This window comes from Paroedura picta, chromosome 12 (genome assembly GCF_049243985.1).
Source record: "Paroedura picta isolate Pp20150507F chromosome 12, Ppicta_v3.0, whole genome shotgun sequence".
Classification (NCBI taxonomy): domain Eukaryota; kingdom Metazoa; phylum Chordata; class Lepidosauria; order Squamata; family Gekkonidae; genus Paroedura; species Paroedura picta.
Window position 1 is genome coordinate 14,288,619 of NC_135380.1, and position 18,816 is coordinate 14,307,434.

The 18,816-nt window shown below is 49.4% G+C and overlaps 1 protein-coding gene across 1 annotated transcript; it reads right to left on the reverse strand.

Annotated features, from left to right (window-relative positions):
• Positions 1-312: 312 nt before the first annotated feature.
• On the reverse strand, positions 313-17,140 carry LZTS1 (leucine zipper tumor suppressor 1). The gene is made up of 3 exons (XM_077305408.1): positions 16,796-17,140; positions 10,991-11,812; positions 313-7,838 (listed from the first exon to the last, which is right to left on the reverse strand). The coding sequence occupies exons 1-3, from the start codon at positions 17,138-17,140 to the stop codon at positions 7,170-7,172; spliced, it is 1,836 nt and encodes a 611-aa protein (XP_077161523.1). The 3' UTR covers positions 313-7,169.
• Between the last annotated feature and the right edge of the window lie 1,676 nt (positions 17,141-18,816).

Sequence of the window (18,816 nt, forward strand, 5' to 3'; positions counted from 1 at the left end):
CAGCACTGTGCCGTGACAGCAAGTCAGCATCCCCAGGCATTGTCACATGGGGGGGGGGGAGATATATGGCTGGTGACAAGGGGATTCTCCATGCTGCCCTTAATGATATGCGGAGGTGGCCTAGAGCCAAGAGCCAAGAGCTCCAGTGATATGTTGGAAGGTTCTCAAGTTGCAGCCCATTTATGGTGACCGCGTAGGGCAGGGGTAGTCAAACTGCAGCCCTCCAGATGTCCATGGACTACAATTCCCAGAAGCATTCGCTGGCAGGGGCTTCTGGGAATTGTAGTCCATGGACATCTGGAGGGCCGCAGTTTGACTACCCCTTGTGTAGGGGTTTCAAGGCAAGAGATGTGCAGAGGTGGTTAGCCATTGCCTGCCTCTGGGTAGCAGCCCTGGACTTTCTTGGCGATCTCCCATCCAAATACTAACTGGGGTAGGCCCTGCTTAGCTTCTGAGCTCTGACAAGGTTGGGCAAGGCTGGGCTGCCCAGGGCAGGGCATAGCAGCTTCACTATGCCCATAATAAGAGAACACTAAAAAGGACATCCTCCTTATGACCCTGCACAATCTCAGTACAGGATTATGGTGGTGAGGAGGTTCTAACCAGTATCCACACTTGTGAGGAGCCAACACAGCAGTACCATATTTACCCCCAAAGGAAGACAACCCTCAGTAGAAGGTAATCCTTCTAGAGGAAAAGGCTAGCCATGCAAAAGGAGGGTTTCTGATAATCATATACATGATAGTAACTTCCATGCGAATTTAAGATGCACCCTCTTTTTGATGGTACATATGGGCAAAAGTCTAGTTTTCCTCTCAGGTAAGCTGGGCAGCTGGTGGAAGTCTGCAATCCAAAGGATGCAGAATGGTTGACCTGGGTTCTAATCCCACACCTGGGATAGGCTCATTTGTAGTCACACCTTACTTGCAAAATGGGGACTGTAGCAACTGACCACACAGGCACACAGAATAAAAGGCCGCAAAACATTTTGGGAAGTGAAATACGCTGCGTAAACCCAAGCAATGGCCTCTTGTGCATATGGCATCAAGTTGTGTCTGCAATATTTGTGGCAAACCAGGGAGGCATGGCTAAGGTGCCAGTGGAATCTTAAAAATTGGGAAAACAGTGGCACAAGGTGTCAAAAATGTGATACACCAATTACAACAGTGGTGGCAGCAATAGTGCAAGTTTACTGTACAGATGCTATGGCTCAGTTGCAGTGTGGTACAAAGGCAATGTTCAGAACGGACATAGGGATGGCACTTACCCATTTCTAGCGGGAGGCCCCACCGATCCTCCCTGGTCCTCATTGCTGCTGTTATGAGCAGTGGTAAGAAAACAGGGAGAGTAAAATGCTGTTGCATGATGCCTTTGTACAATTTCCAGCTGAAAAAAGGATGTCGCCATAATGGTGATGTCGCCATAATGTTCTAGGAATCCCTGGATCTCTATGATCAAACTGTACTGATCTTCAGGGTTTCTTGAGCATCACTGAATTGCAGTGGTGGCATTTCTAGTTTTTTGCTTGGGAATGACATCAAAGGCCTCAGGGCAACACCTTATTCACTCATGCCCGCTTGTGGAGCCTTCTGCCGTGGACCATCAAGGCCTGACAACCCTAATGGATAGTGCGATGCGGATTGCAGAGGCCCACTGAGCATCACCATGCAGTTCTTGGAAAACTGCCCCCTAGACTCTGACTCTGATAACTAGTTGCATTGGAATAGTTTGATGTATGCAAGCAGGAGTCTAAGGTCACTTACATATGTGTCATTTGGCCTGGTTGGGATACTGTTGTGTTCCCCTCTACCTCCCCACAAAATTGTTAGGATGCGATTGCATGGCATACAAAGGCTACAATCTTTAAAGAAATGCATCAAACCAGGTTTGAGAAGGGTTACAGTGAAGTAGGGGGAAGCCCTGAAGCAGGATATTGTTGGATACACCTCCAAACAATGCTGCAGCAAGAAAACCAGAGCAGAATAAAACAGTGGCAGGGAAACAGCCATGGCTCAGGAAATCTTGTGCTTCTCTCGCAAACATAACTTCCTCATCTGTTCCTTATCAAAGAGGAAACTTCTGGTCCTCAAGCTGAAAACGTGAAACACAGAAGCCCAGTGGAAAGAAACAAGCCCCGAAAGTCCCACCATGTCTTCCCATAGAACTCTGGTGACTTTTAAGGTCTGGTTTTGCGAGCGCAAATGGCAGCAGAAGGGATCTAGCATCCTGGTGGCGCACCCGGACATTCTTTCATAACAAAGTAGTGGGAAGAAGCAGAGCGTGTAGCTGTGGACTTGTTCCCAGCCAGGATGTTTCCCCAGGAAAACCAGATGCTCCCTAAAGCAGCCAGAGACAGCGAACACCCTCTCAAAGCTCTCTTGCTGCTTGCAAATATAACACTGGTGGCCAATTTCTGCTGTGCACACCAGAAAGGCCCATCCATGTGTGGTGCAAGAGGAATACTGCAGACTGATGTTTCCCGCAGTGCACAGCTGTGGTGTGGAGGGAAAAGGCAGGATAGATGGGACTGGATGTGAAAAGTAAAGGTTGTGGGCTAATTACAACAGATCTCGCTAGGCTAATTGAAATTCTACATACAGGCATACAGAACTGGAAAGCCATACGCTTCATACACTGATGGAAACAGGGCACTGCCAACCGGATTGTTTATTCAATGATCGTTGCACCTTATTATCTTTGCATCTTTGCAGTTTTCCTCCTGTCCCATTAGTGGCATGGTCCCCTTTTTGTTTGCATCATCCAGGGAACTCTGGGAAACCCCTGTTTGCTGGATCCAGAGTCAGTCACTTGGGGATGCCGACGGCTAAAGTCATTTCCGCTCGGGGGAACAAGGGGAAAGGATTGTGGCTCATCGGCTTTGCCTGCAGAAAATAGCCTCAGGCTCAACTCCCAGCATCTCCAGTTAAAAGGACTGGAAAGATGTGAAAAGATGATGGAGAAAGGCCCTGGCCTGGGAGCCTGGAGAGCCACTACCAGTCTGAGTAGACAGTTCTTGCCTTGGCAAACCAGTGGCCTGCCTCGGTATAAGGCAACTTCCCATGCAAATCTATCCTTGGGCTTGACTGCACTGTATGCTCAGCTGGCTTTTGATAATAAATCTGAAGGCACAGCACAAACCGGAATGCTTCCCCTGTTATGACTCACTCCTTACCACTCGGCCTGAAACCTAGATAACTGCAGATCTGCAAAACAGCTAGGAATTGTCAGCAGGAAAAACTCAGCAGCCTCACAAGGCGGTCTTTCCCATCAAGCTTAAATGGCTTTCCGGGCACCGGGCACTGGCCGTATACACGTATAACCAGTACACGGCTTTGGAGATGTTGATGGAAATTCCAGAATATTGACAGCTTAAGTGCGTGTAACGCTAATGCACATACAAGGTGATGGAAGTAAAGCAATCGGGCTTTACTTGTCTGGTTGGATAAGAAAGGATGGAGGCAACAGTGGAGAAAAATCTCAGTTTGTAAGCAGCCCTTTAATCTGCCTTCCCTGCGAGGCAGTGGTGTGGGTCTTCCAGGTGGGCCATCCGTGAAAACGAATGGAAAACCAGTTAAATTCCTTACACCCTTCTCTAACCATCTTGCCAAGCCTGTGTGTCTTTTAGCATTTATGAATCATTAATGTTAGGAAGATGTAACTAGAAGAAATTCAAGTTTGGAAGCTCCTTAAGTCGCCGGCTGTGAACATAGTCGCTCAGGAGGGATCTTTTGGGGATCATTTAAATAGAAGGACCTTGCCAAATCCAACAGGAGAGATTCCTGGCATGGCAGGACAGGGTGGAGTCTGGAGCGCTTCCACTTTCAGAGGGTACCAGCTGCCACTGGTTATTTTTAAACTAGAGATATTCCTATTTGAAGGCAGTATCTGTTTTTTTAAATGGCAATCTCACAAAGGGGAAGAGGGAAAGCTGTCCCCCCCCCGTCCCCCCCGTCGTAGGTGGACTGAATCAGTGTTCTAGGTGGGCGGAACGGTGTTCCCACAGGCAGCATCCTGGCTGCAGTCCTAATATATTGCTCTCACTTCAAATTCCAAGCCTCAGCCACAGCTTTGCAGAGAGGTGGGAAAGAGGCTTGAGAAGCCATCTTCATTTCTCCATGCATTGAAGGGGTGCCATGCAAGGATAAAAGGCTATTTCAGCAACCCGAGGCTCTGCTGTTCACAATTACACTGTTGTTCTGTCACCTCATTTAGAACATTCTTGTGGGTGATGGCCACAATTTTGCTCTTTCCTCCCCAAACACCCAATCCTCAGGGCTGGAAGGCAATGCCCAACAAGAAGTGTCCAGCAGGAGGAGGAGAAAAGTGCGCCCTCCCACTGCCGTTCAGCAAATCATGCCCAGATGCTGAAATCTAGTTGTTCAGCAGAGGGAGTCGATCTTAACCTCACCTGCCAGTCGACAGCCAAAATATCACAAAGTGTTTTTGTAAGAAACAAATCAACGAAGCTGAATGGCAGCAGCACAAATGAATGCAGTGGCTGCGCGGGAGAGACGATGTTTTAGTGGGGCTGCGCATTGGTGCTGCAAGCCTCTTGCCTTCTGGCTGTCAAAGGTGCCTGAAGGTTTCTCTCAGACCCCCCCCCCCTTCATCAAATGATTTCCTTTTAGCTTAATGAAGCCTGCCAACATCTGTTCCTCTGCCCTCAGGTGAGGGGAAGTGGGCTGGCGGCGGAGGGGGGGGGGGAGAGACACACCAAAGGGCAGGCAGCAGAGAAGGTGCCGGGGGAAGTTTCATCCCAGCAGGACATGACAGGCAGGCAGCGCGGAGTCCCTCCCACCTCCGGGTAATTAACCTCAAGGGGCTCATTGGCCGTTCACCAGGGAGCAGGCCTGCAGTTGGGACTGCAATTACCAATGCAAATTTTGTTAATCAGAAGCATATGCACACAAACCCAATTAGCGGAGGAGCCGGCAGAGAAGAGGAGGAGAGCAGGTTTGCATTCACAAGCCCGACAATGAGATTTCTCACCACAAGTTCTTTTTTTTTGGGGGGGGGGGGTGAAAAGAGAGAGTATCACTGTCCTTCATGGCTGCCAACAAACAGTGGAGTCGACTTTCAGCATCTCTCTCTCTCTCTCTCTCTCTCTCTCTCTCTCTCTCTCTCTCTCACACACACACACACACACACACAGGGCCTAAATGGGATCTTCTGCAGGCCAAGCAGATGGTCTACCACAGTCATTCCTCAAAGATGCTCTCCATGGTCTTCATCCCAGAATAATCTTTCCCAATACTTCTGCCCCAGACTTCTTGAACTGGAGATGACTACGGCTGAACCCTGGATCTTTTCCACACAATCCCTGTGCTCCACTAACTACAACCCTCCCCCAAAGAAACACCATAACTTTTATCCCAAGGCAAATTCACCTTGCACTGTGTTGTCTACTTTGGCCACTAGCTGCTTTCCAGGGTGTCGGACAGGGGTTCTTCCTGATGCTGGAGATGTTGTGGATTGAACTCTGGACCTTCTGCATGCAAAGCATGTACTGTCTTGCTGATCTATGGCTCCACCATAGAAGAACCACAGATATGAATTGGAAGGCTGAGGAAGAAGGGGACCACTGAAGGTCAAGCAAGAGAACACATGCAAGATCTCCTGGAGAAGACCTTGTGTCTCCCTGGCATTGTGCTCCAAAAAGTCATATTCTCCCACAGACACAATGCATGGGAGAAAGGAAAGGATGAGAATGCAGAGCTCCCCAGAATGCCTTGGATCTATAACTCACTTCTTGTCCAAGTACACAGTTATCTTCTGATCCATCTGCCTGCATTACAGAGCCTCTTGCCACGTTCCCTCCTGTTATCTGCCCATCTGCTTCCATTCCTCCTCCATCTTTCTACGATTTATATTTCACAGACCCTGCAATGTCTGGACAAAGGAGGAAGGGGAGGGGGCTGTCCTAGATTGAGCTGAAACTGCCCTGGTCAGTGGCAAAATGGAAGAAAGGGGAAGAACGTGGGGACATAAACACTCAATATTTGCAAAATTAAAAGGATCCATAAAACATTCACATTGTAGAGAAATTAATACAAACATTCCTGTTCAAAATACAAAGAAACGTCACCCCCTCACCAATACCCCTCCCAACTCTATTTGAGCTACGGGAGGAAGAGCTTGCTAAATTATGGCGAAGGAAGGGGGAGATCCAGTGGCTGATTACCAGATTATGGCTTCTAGAAACTTCAAACATGAACCCATTTTTCTTCTGACTGGAGAGCTATCCTGGTAAAAGAAGCAGTTGGTCGAATGGAGTTATTTTCTCCTAGCCGAGGAAGGTCTTGCCTTACAACCCGATTATGCACGTTTGGATTATGCATGTTTGTGCCATCAAGTTGCAGCTGGTTTATGGTGCCTTCAGCAATGGGTTTGCAAGGCAACAGAGAAGCAGAGGTGGTTTGCCAGTGCCTTCCTCTACAAAGTTACCACCCAAGCCCCGTGAGTTCTCCAGAATATCCCAGAATCCTCTTGCACCTCGTCTCCTCACCTAAGGAGGCCAAGCTACTTGTGCATCTACAGCCAATTGGAATCAAGAGGATACTGCAAGGACCTGTGATGTGGTCTCACCAAGCTCCCTTTGTGGGTGTCGCAATCAGAGGCACGGTGGATGAAAGGCCGTCCCTTCTTCCACAGTCCTCCCACACAACCATCGGGAGAGTCTTGGAGCATGAGCAGTCCTTGCGTTGGTGGGAGCAAAGGAACATCAGCGGCATTTCCGAGCACCACAGGGGGTGGTGGCTGCTTTTCCCTTCTCTCCCAGGCCCTTGGCAATCTTGTACCTGGCTGGCAGGTAAGAGGGACCCCCCTATTCTACCTGGCACAGGGATTCTTACATGGTCTGTAGCAAGGCAGCCCCTGTGTTGACTCTGCTCTGTTTGAGCAGTCAGCTGGTGAAAACCCACCTCTCTCCCCTTTCTCAACATGATGCAGTCAGAGACGTTGGGGTGGTGGTGGTGGTGGTGGTGGCTGGGGACAGGAGAGTGCTTGACAAAAGAACAAGCAAAAAACCATGGCATGACAACAGCTGGAGATCATCCACTTTGGCCAAGCAAGGACCTCAGCCAACAAAGAGGAGCTTTCCTGGACTGTACACCCCCCACCACTGGAGAGAGACCCTTCTCCTCCACTGTGGGCACAGGATGCAACATGCTTCAGATCTCAGTGGCGATAATGTCCTCGTAAGGGACATCCGTACCCTGTAGGTCAAGCTCGAGGGGTTCTTTGCCGTCCTCTCCGGCAGCCAGTTGCTGGAGCATCTTCTCCAGATTCTGGTTCCTCTTGTACATGTGCAAGTAGCTCTGTTGAAGCTGCTTCTGGTACTGGATCACCTTCTCCTTCTCCTCCTTCCAGGTCTGCCGTTCCTGCTGGAAGCCCACGGTCATCTGCTCATTGTTGCTGTGCTCCTCCTGGAGCTCTGCCTTCAGCCTCTCCACTTCCCTCCACAGAGCTTGCATGTCCTCCGCCAAGCTCTCTTCTGGGCCCATGGAGGCCACCTCGCACTTCCTCTCCTCCCTGAGGATGGTGAGATCTGTCCTGAGCTCTGCAATTTCCTCCTCTAGCAGGTTCACCTTCTCTCTCAGGAGCTCCGACTCGTTCTTCTTGCGCTGGAGCTCGTTCTCGCAGATCTCCAGCTCCATGGCCTTGGCGCGCAGCGAGTCTTCCAGATCATGGATCTTCATCTCCAGCAGCTCCATCTTCCCCCGGATGTCCTTCAGCTGGGCCTTCAGGTTGAGCACCTCGTTGGTCTTGCTGTTCAGCTCTGACTGGGATTCCTTGAGTTGCTGCTTGAGGAGAGAGATTTCACCAGACTTCTGGCATACCTGCAGGGGACATAGAATGGAAGAGCTAAGGAGGTTGTCTAGAAAGCTGCCAGGCCAGGACCCTGAAATCCAGCTTGGCTTGGTGTTGGGTTGAATCCCCATCTTGCCATGGAAGCTTGTTGGATGACCCTGGACCTGTCATTGTCTCTCAGGAGAGCCAGCATGGTGTCGTGGTTAAGAGCAATAGCCTCTAATCTGGAGAACTGGGTTTGATTCCCCATTCTTCCTCTGCATGCTGGTCACTTTGAGCCAGTCCCAGTTCTCTCTGAGCTCTCTCTGCTCCACCTGCCTCACAGGGAAAGGTGTCTGTAAGCTGCTTTGAGACTTCTCCAGGTAGTAAAAATGGGTACAAAAAGCCCAGCTCTTCTTCTTCTTCACCTACTTTGCTGTGAGGATGAAATGGAAGAGAGGAGAGCATTGGACATTGCTTTGAGTCCCTACTGGGGAGCAAGGCCAGATATAAAAAAACAAAATTGAAAAATACCCCCCACATATAGTTTGAAAGCCACCTGACTCAATACTGCCTGTGCTGCCTGGTTGCAACTCTTGGCCAGATAGAAACCTTTCCCAATGCCTCATGCTTGAGAGGCAGCTTGGTGAAATGGTTAGGAGAACCAACTTCTAATCTGGTGCGCTGGGTTTGATTCCCCACTCCTCCACATGCATCCAGCTGGGTGACCTTGGGCTCACCACAGCACTGATAAAGCTGTTATGACCAAGCAGTGATATCAGAGCTTTCTCAGCCTCACCTCCCTCACAGGGTGTCTGTTGTGGGGAGAGGAAAGGGAAGGCAAATGTAAGCCGCTCTGAGACTCCTCCCAGTAGAGAAAAGTGGCATATAAGAACCAACTTTTCTTCTTCAGTAATATCAGGGCTCTCTCAGCCTCACCCACCTCACAGGGTGTCTGTTGTGGGGAGAGGAAAGGGAAGGCGAGTGTAAGCCACTTTGAGCCTCCTTCGGGTAGGGAAAGGCGGCATATAAGAACCAACTCTTCTTCTTCTTTCTTGAGATCCTTTAACTGGAGAGATCAAGAGCTGAAATCTGGGGTGTCTTGGCTGCAATCCTAAGAACACTTTCCTAGGAGTAAGCTTCGCTGAGTAACGTGAGACTCACTTCAGAACAGAACCAACTTAAGACCACTCCTCCTTTCAAGCAAAGCACCTGCTCTAGAACTGAGCCTCGACCTATTCCAAGGGGGCCGTGACGTAGACAATCAACACGGGCCCTGCAATTCGAAGCGGAGCTGACCTCCGTGGTCTTAAGACATGTGTAATTCTGTTTAAGGCTGCACTGTGGGTCTTCCCATAGCCTGCCAATTTGCTTCTTTGTGGTTGCAGGCAGCATTTAACCTTTTGCCCACTGCGATTCCCCTGACCTAAATCCCATTTCCAAGCCTAAGCTCCTTAGCTCTACATGGGACTATACAGTTACTCGTCTCATGTTTGTATTCTTTCCCTCCCTCCGCAGGAAACAGCAGCTTTGGAAGGCTGTTTATACCGGGAGGAGGGCAAAAGCAGGAAGGGGTTAAGCGTCCCCTTCTCCCTAGCGCTGCCTGTGCAAATGAGTAGCCCACTCTGGGGCTGACTTTAATTAAAATGCTGGGAGAGCAGATCAGGGTGATTCGGAGCAGGCTCTGTGACCGAATGTTCCACCCCAGAAGGCAGGGGTAGTCAACCTGTGGTCCTCCAGATGTCCATGGACTACAATTCCCATGAGCCCCTGCCAGCATTTGCTGGCAGGGGCTCATGGAAATTGTAGTCCATGGACATCTGGAGGACCACAGGTTGACTACCCCTGCCAGAAGGCAACCAGTTCAAAACATTCTCTTAAAGCAGGGGTAGTCAAACTGCGGCCCTCCAGATGTCCATGGACTACAATTCCCAGGAATTCTCCTAGAAATTGTAGTCCATGGACATCTGGAGGGCCGCAGTTTGACTACCCCTGTCTTAAAGGGTGGGGGTGAGTGTAGGGGGGGGGAAGGTATGGACTTTAAAATACCTCCCTAAAAGGAAATCAGGATTGGAATGCTGTCGCTGCAAAATTTCATCATTTTTAGATACTTACATGGGATAAACTCAAGCAGGAAAATATTAGTAAGAGTGGTTGCAAATACAATACCACTGAATGCAAAGGGGGAGACGGGACAATAATCTCCTGACATCAGCTTCAACTAAAATCTCCCATGCAGGTAAAAGGGGCACACACTGATATCTTTGCCCCTTCCCACCCACCCCTTGAGTTATTTGCAGGGTTGCATAGATTAGCCTTTTGCAGTCCAGACCTTTACCTAAAGAGTTCTGAGAGCAAACAGACAGGGCCATCTAAATGCTTCCCTGTTGTAAGTTCTTCTGGTATAGCATGGTGAACACATCTCTGGATGGCCCATGTTTGCCCAACATCGTCAGATTTCAGAAGCTAAGCAGTGTTGTCTCGAGTTCTTAGTTGGATGGGAGACCACCAAGTAAGTTCAGGGCTGTTCCACAGAAGCAGGCCATGGCAAACCACCTCTGTTCTTCTCTTACCTTGAAAACCCCGTGGGGTCACCATAGGGGCACTATAACATCATTTTCCAGGGCTGAGGCATCTTCACCACTCATCAGTTCAGCTTTATGGAACCCGCTCTGTGGATGCCCCGCTGGTGCCCCTTCTTTAACTTTTAGCAAAACAGGTCAAGACTTTCCTCTTCTACCAGGTTTTTAACATTTGTTAAGGATTTCTAAATCTTTGGGATGTTTCCTGGTCTTTGATATGCCCCTGCCCAGTGGCTTGAATAGAAATTATGTTTCTTCCCCACTCACAGTGGTTCATTTTAATTATTTTCAAAGGTGGGAGATCTGATTCCAGATCTCCAGATCTCCCAGGGCCTCACAGAGTTTGATGCATAGATCTAATGCAAAAAAAAAAGTTACTTGCAGCCCAAAAGATAAATGAAACAATATTTGTGGGAAGAAAATGACTGAGAAATGAGATGTTTCCTCAGCGGCCAACAGGCCATGTCAGAGGCATCCTACATAGAGGAAACTCAAGTAAACAGGTGTCCAACTTGCGAGCACCACAAATCATGTGCAAATATACAGGTGTGTCTGCATACACCTGCAAGAAGCTGGGTCCTGTATATTACGGGCAGGAGGACTTTCAGTTTCACACTTACCTCCCACTGAGTTTCCTCCAATGCCGGAGCGAAGTTGGTCTTCTCCTTCTCGTAGGACCTCAGCTTGTTCTCCAGCATGTCCTGCTCCTTCATCAGGTTTGCCAGTTCCTCGCGGAGCTGCCTCTTCTCCTGCTGCAGCTGGAACACCTGGAGCTGCAGCAGCTGCTGGGCCCTCTGCGACTTCTGCGACGCCTGCTTGAGCTTGTTGTTGCATTTTTGTTTCAGCCCTTCCATCTCCTCCCTGCAACGCCTCTGCTTTTCCTCAAAGTTTTGGCAGGAGGTGATCTCCTTCTCCTCGAAGCTGCACTGGAGGTCCTGCAGCTCCCCTTCCCTCTCCAGCAGCTTCTGCTCCAGTTCCTGGATCGTTGACTCGTCTGTGGAGATGGGGGAGCGGATGCAGGAGTTCTTCTCCCCGGCAGGGTGCTGAGCAGAAGGCCCTTTGCCAGGATTGAGGATCTTGGTGCCCCCATCAGAGAAGGACAGGGCCTTGAGGCTCATCATGTTACTGTCCTGCAGGACTGCACTCTGAGTGATGTTGTGGGCAGAGCCCCCGAACCGGCTGATGGGCCCTACGGGGGTGACAAGAGGGTCCAGCTGGTAGCTACTGGCAGTGCTGTGGGTGGGGAGGCTAGACATGGAATTCCTCCCCGAATCTGAGAGTCCTCCTGAACAGGGTGCTGGCTTAACTTCCTGGTCCTTGGCTTTGTCCTGGAGCTGCTGGGAGGTGTGGCTGCCATGTTCCGGAGAGGAATGGAGTACCGTGTTTGAGCGAGGGAGCACAGGCTTGAAGGCTGTGGGCCTTGAAGAATTTTTGTCTGTGGCCTGGGGAGATGGAGAAACGCAGTCAGTCAGTCAGTCAGTCAGTCAGTCAGTCAGTCAGTCAGTCAGTCAGTCAGTCAGTCAGTCTAGAAACGTCACTTATTTAGTCCTTTCTACCTACTGCCAGAGACCCTTCCCCCAATGCTTTGCCAGTGCTTATACACACAAAGGTGGCTTCCACACCTAGATCTCACTCTGCATTATAACCTCCCCCCCAATTCCAGCAGGATTTGTTGGGGGAGAGGGGAGAGGGGTCTTCTGCACAACCCTGTCACTCCACCATCACAGTTTTCTAACATATCCAGGGGACTGCCTACTCCCTTATGAACCCCCCAACTACTATGGGCATTTTTAGAGGGCCTGCTTTAGGTACCCTCACCTTCTGAGGTTAGACAGGGGGCAACAACCCTGGAGAGGACCTTCTCGGTAGGGGCACCAAATCTCTGAAGCTCTTGAAGGTCCCTCACCAGGGCGATCCATCTGTCCCCTTCTGTTGCCATCTTCCACCAGCAGGGGAAGACTTTTTCCTTTCTTTGCCATCCCCTCAGTGACTCCTCCTTCCTGACCAATGTCTTAATTGATGTTTTTATGTCTTTGTCTAAATTTTAACTCTGTTTCCAATTGGTGTTAATGTTATGTTTGGAGGTATGTATTTTTAATGGTTTTAAAATGGCATGTGATCATGGACGTTTTCAGTTGTTAGCTGCCTAGATGGCAGGATATACATTTTGTAAAGAAATATATTTTCACGTTTCCTTGCCCACATTTAATATTTCTTCCCCGTTTTCCCTCACGCCACCACTCCCCCCCACCACCACCTTTGGGCTTTTTGCTGTTTTCCCTTTTAAATTTTATAAGAGACTAGTAAAGAAGCCTGTTTTAAAAGCAGGTGAGCAGTTCTGGCGGGAGGCAGTGAAGAATGGCGGGGCCTTGCCAGGGGATATGGTTGACTCCCTGTCGCTGCTGGTGGCAGGGAGGCTGGCCAAAATGGGAGGCCACTGTGGCAGAAGCTGCTGGAGCTCCACACTCCATGCAGGGGGGGGGAGGCCAGTGGGAATGTTGAGCCCCCATGGTAGAGGTGAGGGGATGCACTGGTTGGGCAGAAGGGTGGGTAGGATAGAGCCTCTGATTGGATCTCAGGGGGGCAGGGACCTCCCAGTGAGGGCCAATCAGAGGCTCCCCAATGCTTACTGATAGTGCGCCAGCTCCTCTGACTGGCACTCCCCCCTGAGGGCCAATCAGAGTGCTAGCATATCATTAGAAGTACAGTCATGATTTTATTTATGTTAAACTGTTGTAGTATTTTGACACTATTAGATATTCCCACCATTTAAAACACAAAACAAAACACGGGCACAAAGGACTCTTGGAGGCAAGCCAGAGGGGGATGGCTGAGCACAAGAAAAAAGCATTAGAAAATACCCAAGCAGAGGCTGAACATGAAGTTGCTTTGTACTGAATCAGACCCTTGAGCCATCCAAGCCAGCACTATCAACTCCTGACTGGCAGTGGGTCTTCAGAGCCTCAGGCAGAAGTGTCTTTGGCTTCGCCCAAAGCTAGATCCTTTTAACTGGCAATACAGTGGGGACTGAACCTGGGACCTTCTGCATGCCAAGAAGAGCCTCTTCCACTGAGCCAACTGCTGTTGCAAATGCCTCCTACAGAGGCAGGCCAGGCAGACAGGCAGCCTCCCAACCTATCCAAAACGCAAAAACCTCAGAGCCACTCTACAGAGAGTACTTTGCTTAATAGTTAATCCAGCTTCTGAACTGGTTCCCCTAACGCTGCCTCCGGAGACCACTAAAGTGCGCTGCCAAGATTTCAAATGAGCCAGGGTTGATCAGGCAGAAGCCATTATCAGTATCAGGGCTCCCCTCTGGGAGTCGTGAAGAAGATGCCCTGAACAAACACAGGGATTGCCCTGACCTCATCACTGAACAAGCTGGGGTGGGGGGTGAGTAGAGGGCTCTGTAGATTGAAGGTGCAATGAGCAGGCAGACTCCGACCCTGATCTTTCTTGTTTTCGAAAGTAATTAAGCACAGCAGGACAACACACTAGATTATTTTCAGGGGTGTGTGCATGAGACTTGGTTGCTGCATTACTTTTTCTAATTTTCTTTTGAGACATGCGTAGAGGGACTCATTCTCTCTCTCTCTCTCTCTCTCTTGCTCTCTCACACTGAAAGAGTAAAGCAGAAATAGGATTCAAACTAGGGCAAAGGTTCTCGGTATTCTCAAGTTATGCTCCCCAGAAGAGACAGGATTGCTTCGAATGCCTTTTGCAGTTATGGAAAACTATTAGACTGGAAAACTATTAGGCCAATTGAGGCCGGGTTTCAGGGACAACTGGAGTCCCTCCTCCGGCCAGCGGTATTACACTCTGCGATCCTGTACCTGTGGTGGTTGGACTGTAAATTGGGGAAGGTTCGGGGATTATGCCACAATTTTATGGGTATTTTATCGGTTTTAGGGGGTTTTATGGGTTTTAGTATTGGGGACTGTGATTTATTTTATTGGGGTTTAATTCTGTCTTTTGTGCAACCCGCCACGAGCCTCCGGAGAGTGGCGGAATAACAATGCAAAAGATAAAATAAAATAAATTTGTATGGGCAGGGCTCACCTGACACTCCTGAGGCTGTTACACCATGCAGGCCTGAGGAGTACAGGAAAATTTTTCCTGGAGTTAGAAAGGACCGAGGGGAATGCCTAAGCAGTATGGCCACTACCTTAAGTGCTTTCCACCAACCGATTTTTGGATCCAGTCCACTGGCTCTATCCCCATGATCAAGACCGAGTGGGAACCAACATTCCTGATCATGGAGAGAAAGCTGGTTTGTTGGTCTGAAGCAACAGAACAAAGTCTGAGATCAAGAGCACCTTTTAAGACCAGCAGTTCTGGGTATAAGCTTTGGGGTACACATTTCGGACAAAGTATGTATGCACATGAAAGCTTTAATTAAACGTTGTTGGTCTTAAAGGTGTCACTCGACTGGATTCAAACTTAGTTCTATGGATTCAACTTATATGTTCAGGGCAGGCCAGCATGCTCACTCCTGCTCTTTATCTGCTCTCTTGTTTCGGGGATGTGTACAGGGCTCACACACAACATAACCGGTAAATGTGCAGTTTGCAGGAAGGGGTTCCTGTTTGCCAAGAAACTCACAAACATAGGTCAGCCTTGACCCCTCCGTGCACCAGTAGAGGCAATGAGGAGTGTAGCCACCTTCAGTGGAGTTTACCTGATGTTCAAAGTACGTATTATGTGGCAGAGTTACAACCGAGCCTTCCTTTAATGCAAAAGAGCAGTTGCATTCAAAAGATGTCTGTACTGTACTGTCCCCCCCCCATAAACCATAAACCACTCTGCAGGGCAAATCTGAGCGGAGAAACAGTCAGGGGGGGGGGGGGGGAAGGTTAACCTCCCCCCCCCCATGTCATAATCTTGATCCAAATCTCCCCCCCCCCATGCGTGCATACACGGCTTTTAAATGTTAAAAGCAAATGTTTGGCAATCTGATGGTGACTCTCTCCCACGTAATTGGTCCCGAAGACTGCTGGTTGGTGCTGCTGGTGATGACTCATTTTCTCTCGCAAGATCACAGCCAGGGCATGCGGGGCCGAACAAGCAGAAATTGTTACGCTGGAGGCATTAGCAAAAGTGGGAGGCATTAGGGAGTGTGTGTTCTCATGACAGCGGCACAATTTCCCTTCCACAGGTGAACCTTCACGGATGCAGACTTCGGGAGGCATTGCAACTTGAGCAGAATACAGCAGTCAGGTAAACCGCACCCCGTTCTGGAGAAATATATATTTCTCCAGCATTTAAATGTCATATTTGGCTTCCTGTTTTGTTCCTGTGAATGACTAAAAGTGCTGCTCTTGACCCGTAAAAGCAACAGGGGAGCCAGATTGGCGTAGTGGTCACAGTGTTGGGCTAGGAACTTGGAACCCTGGGTTCAAATCCTCACTTGTGCCAGGGAAACTTGCTGGGTGACACTCCGCCTAGCCCAGCCTTTTTCAACCTTTTGACCATGGAGGAGCCCCTGAAATATCAGGGCTCTCTCAGCCTCACCCACCTCACAGGGCGTCTGCTGTGGGGAGGGGAAGGGAAGGTGATTGTAAGCCGCTTTGAGACTCCTTCTGGAAGAGAAAAGCGGCATATAAGAACCAACTCTTCTTTTTCTAAAATAGCCTCAAAAAGAAAAATCTACCCTCACCTACTAGTTAACTTATAGTTCACAGTCTTTAAACTGTGCTATTTTCGACTCGCTCCACCTGTACAATCTGGAAAACCATATCATCTGCCTTTGTTATTTCTTTGAAGCAGCTAAAGCTAAAGGTAAAGGTATCCCCTGTGCAAGCACCGAGTCATGTCTGACCCTTGGGGTGACGCCCTCCAGCATTTTCATGGCAGACTCAATACGGGGTGGTTTGCCAGTGCCTTCCCCAGTCATTACCGTTTACCCCCCAGCAAGCTGGGTACTCATTTTACTGACCTCGGAAGGATGGAAGGCTGAGTCAACCTTGAGCCGGCTGCTGGGATTGAACTCCCAGCCTCATGGGCAAAGCTTTCAGAAGGCTGCCTTACCACTCTGCGCCACAAGAGGCTCTTTGAATCAGCTAATGCATCCCCAAAAGGAATGAATTAGCAGAGCGATTAATGCACCTCTGTTTATCCCATCCTTAAAAACCCTATGGGGCTGCCCTAAATTGGCTGCAACTTGATGTCACTTTGCATCACCACAATTAATGCACAGCCCTCCCAGTCAATGCGGCAGCTGATGGGTCTCCAGTCTTTAGCCCAAACCAGGGCATAACCACACTGAGACCAGAGCCTAGTCTGCACACATAGGATAACGCACTTTCAATGTGCTTTGGCAGCTGGATTTTCCTGTGCAGAACAGGAAAATCTACTTCTAAAGCGCATTGAAAATGCATTATCTATTTTGTGCAGACTAGGCCCAGATTTCATATAGCACAACTCACTAGTTCCAGCTGGCTGGAGCCTGGCTTTGGTTTGGGCGGTGTTGGGGTGCCATAATCCACGCTGCACCTTCCCGCCTGGCTCCCCGGCTCCCCACCAGAGAGCGGGGTGTAGTCCGACCGATGGGCCTTCTGGTTGACCTTGATATAAAAGAAGTCCTCGTTCTTGTTCCCCTTAGAGCTGGACTTGTTGTGGCCTGTTTCCTGAGAGAAGCCAAATTTCAGCAAGCCGTCTGAGTACCGGTTCAGTTTCTTCAGGTGAGACGATTTGCGGAGCTTGTACTGTGAGGCTCGGCAGTGCTTGCTGTGAAAACTGTGCCCAGAGATGAGGCTACTGACACTTCCCATGATGCTCCTGGGTGGAAGGTGGGCACAGAAGACAGATGGGCCTGGGCGTGCCTCCTACGGGGACATCCGGACTGCTGGGAGAGAAGTCCGGTGCTGTGGTCATAGCAGAAGCCTCACAGTGCCGGGAAGCAATGAATCTGGGAGAGATGGAATGAGAAACGGTGAGAAAAGCAGAAAGGCAGACAAACCTGGGCAAAGTCAGTCACAACAGAAGAGAAGAATTGGTTTTTATGCCCACTTTCACTGCCTGAAGCTGTCTCAAAGTGGCTTACAATTGCCTTCCCTTCCTCTCCCCACAACAGACACCCTGTGAGGTGGGTGAGGCTGAGAAAGCCCTGATATTATTGCTCAGTCAGAACAGGACTACCAAGGCTGTGACAAGCCCAAGGTCAGCCAGCTGGCTACATGTGAAGGAGCAGAGAATCAAACCCAGCTCACCAGATTAGAAGCTGTCAGTCTTAGCCACGATAACACACTGGATTTGGAATGATCTAAATTCAAGTCCTGGGGACAATGTTAAATATCTTATCTAGAAGTCACTGTAACCTACTACAGCTTTACGACTTGTACAGCATGGGTACATAAGAGTGTTGGATTTAGGCATCATACAAAAAAAAAAGGCATCATATACTCCAACAGGTCTTTTATTTGGTTCTTGTCCATCCCTCCGTGGCAAGACAGAACAACTCTGCTCCATTGTCTATATGTTCTCCTTAACTAATGACAGGGAAGGGGTGGGAACCTTGTCAAAAATTATACAGAAATCCATGTAAAAACCCCAGATCTCTGCTTTTCACATCGTAATTGAGCATTTCTAATGCCCGCTATGATAACATAGCCGTTGCGTGACTTCAGCTGCACGGACCGTCCTTTTTCTGAACTGCACATCTTCCCCCCCTGGAGGCTGTACATTTTGTGTTTGGTTACACATCAAAAAAAGCCCTGGGCCAGGAGTCAGGGATACTGTAAGCTCCGGCTATGTACAGAAGCAGATGTTCCTGATGATACCCTTGTCCCCAAAGGTCCTAAGCTGTAAATGTGTATCTGTAACAGGGAGGGATACATTTCCTATTCTGTCCAGAAATGAATATAGAGCAATGGAGTTCTTTAAACAGAGGAGATGTGTTTTCACAGCAGCCAACTACGGCTAATAGCAGTCTGGCCGTCCCTGCCCTGACTTGCGTGCTTCCTTCCAAGCCTCTGGTAGCCTTCCTCAGCCAAGCCGGGCATGTGGGAGCTCTTTCAGCCTTTATTCCAAAATCACCTCCTTGCTCCTTGCGATCCCTGTAATCTTCCATGCTTTTCAACCTGCCCCGTTTAGATGCAGCAACACTTAATTACAGCTGCCGTCTGCACAGGACTCTCCGAGACAAGCAGCGTTCTATGCAAGTGCAGCGTGTCATTACCATCACTGTGGTGCAGAGGTGCCCAGTGCTCTAGCCTAGTCTCCTCTGCTCTGGGAAGGAAGGGGTTGGGGAGAGTGGCACATCAGCATGGCATGGCTTTTAGCTGGGGGTGGGAGCCGAGAAGCCATCTACCTTTCTGAAACCATTGAAATCTTGGGGACCACTGGCAGAAATCAGGACACAATCCAGAAAAAAAGGAACTAAAGTCTTGGGAAAATGAAGAAATGGGGGGGGGGCTGCTTGGAGGCTGATTCACTGCAGCCTGGCGAC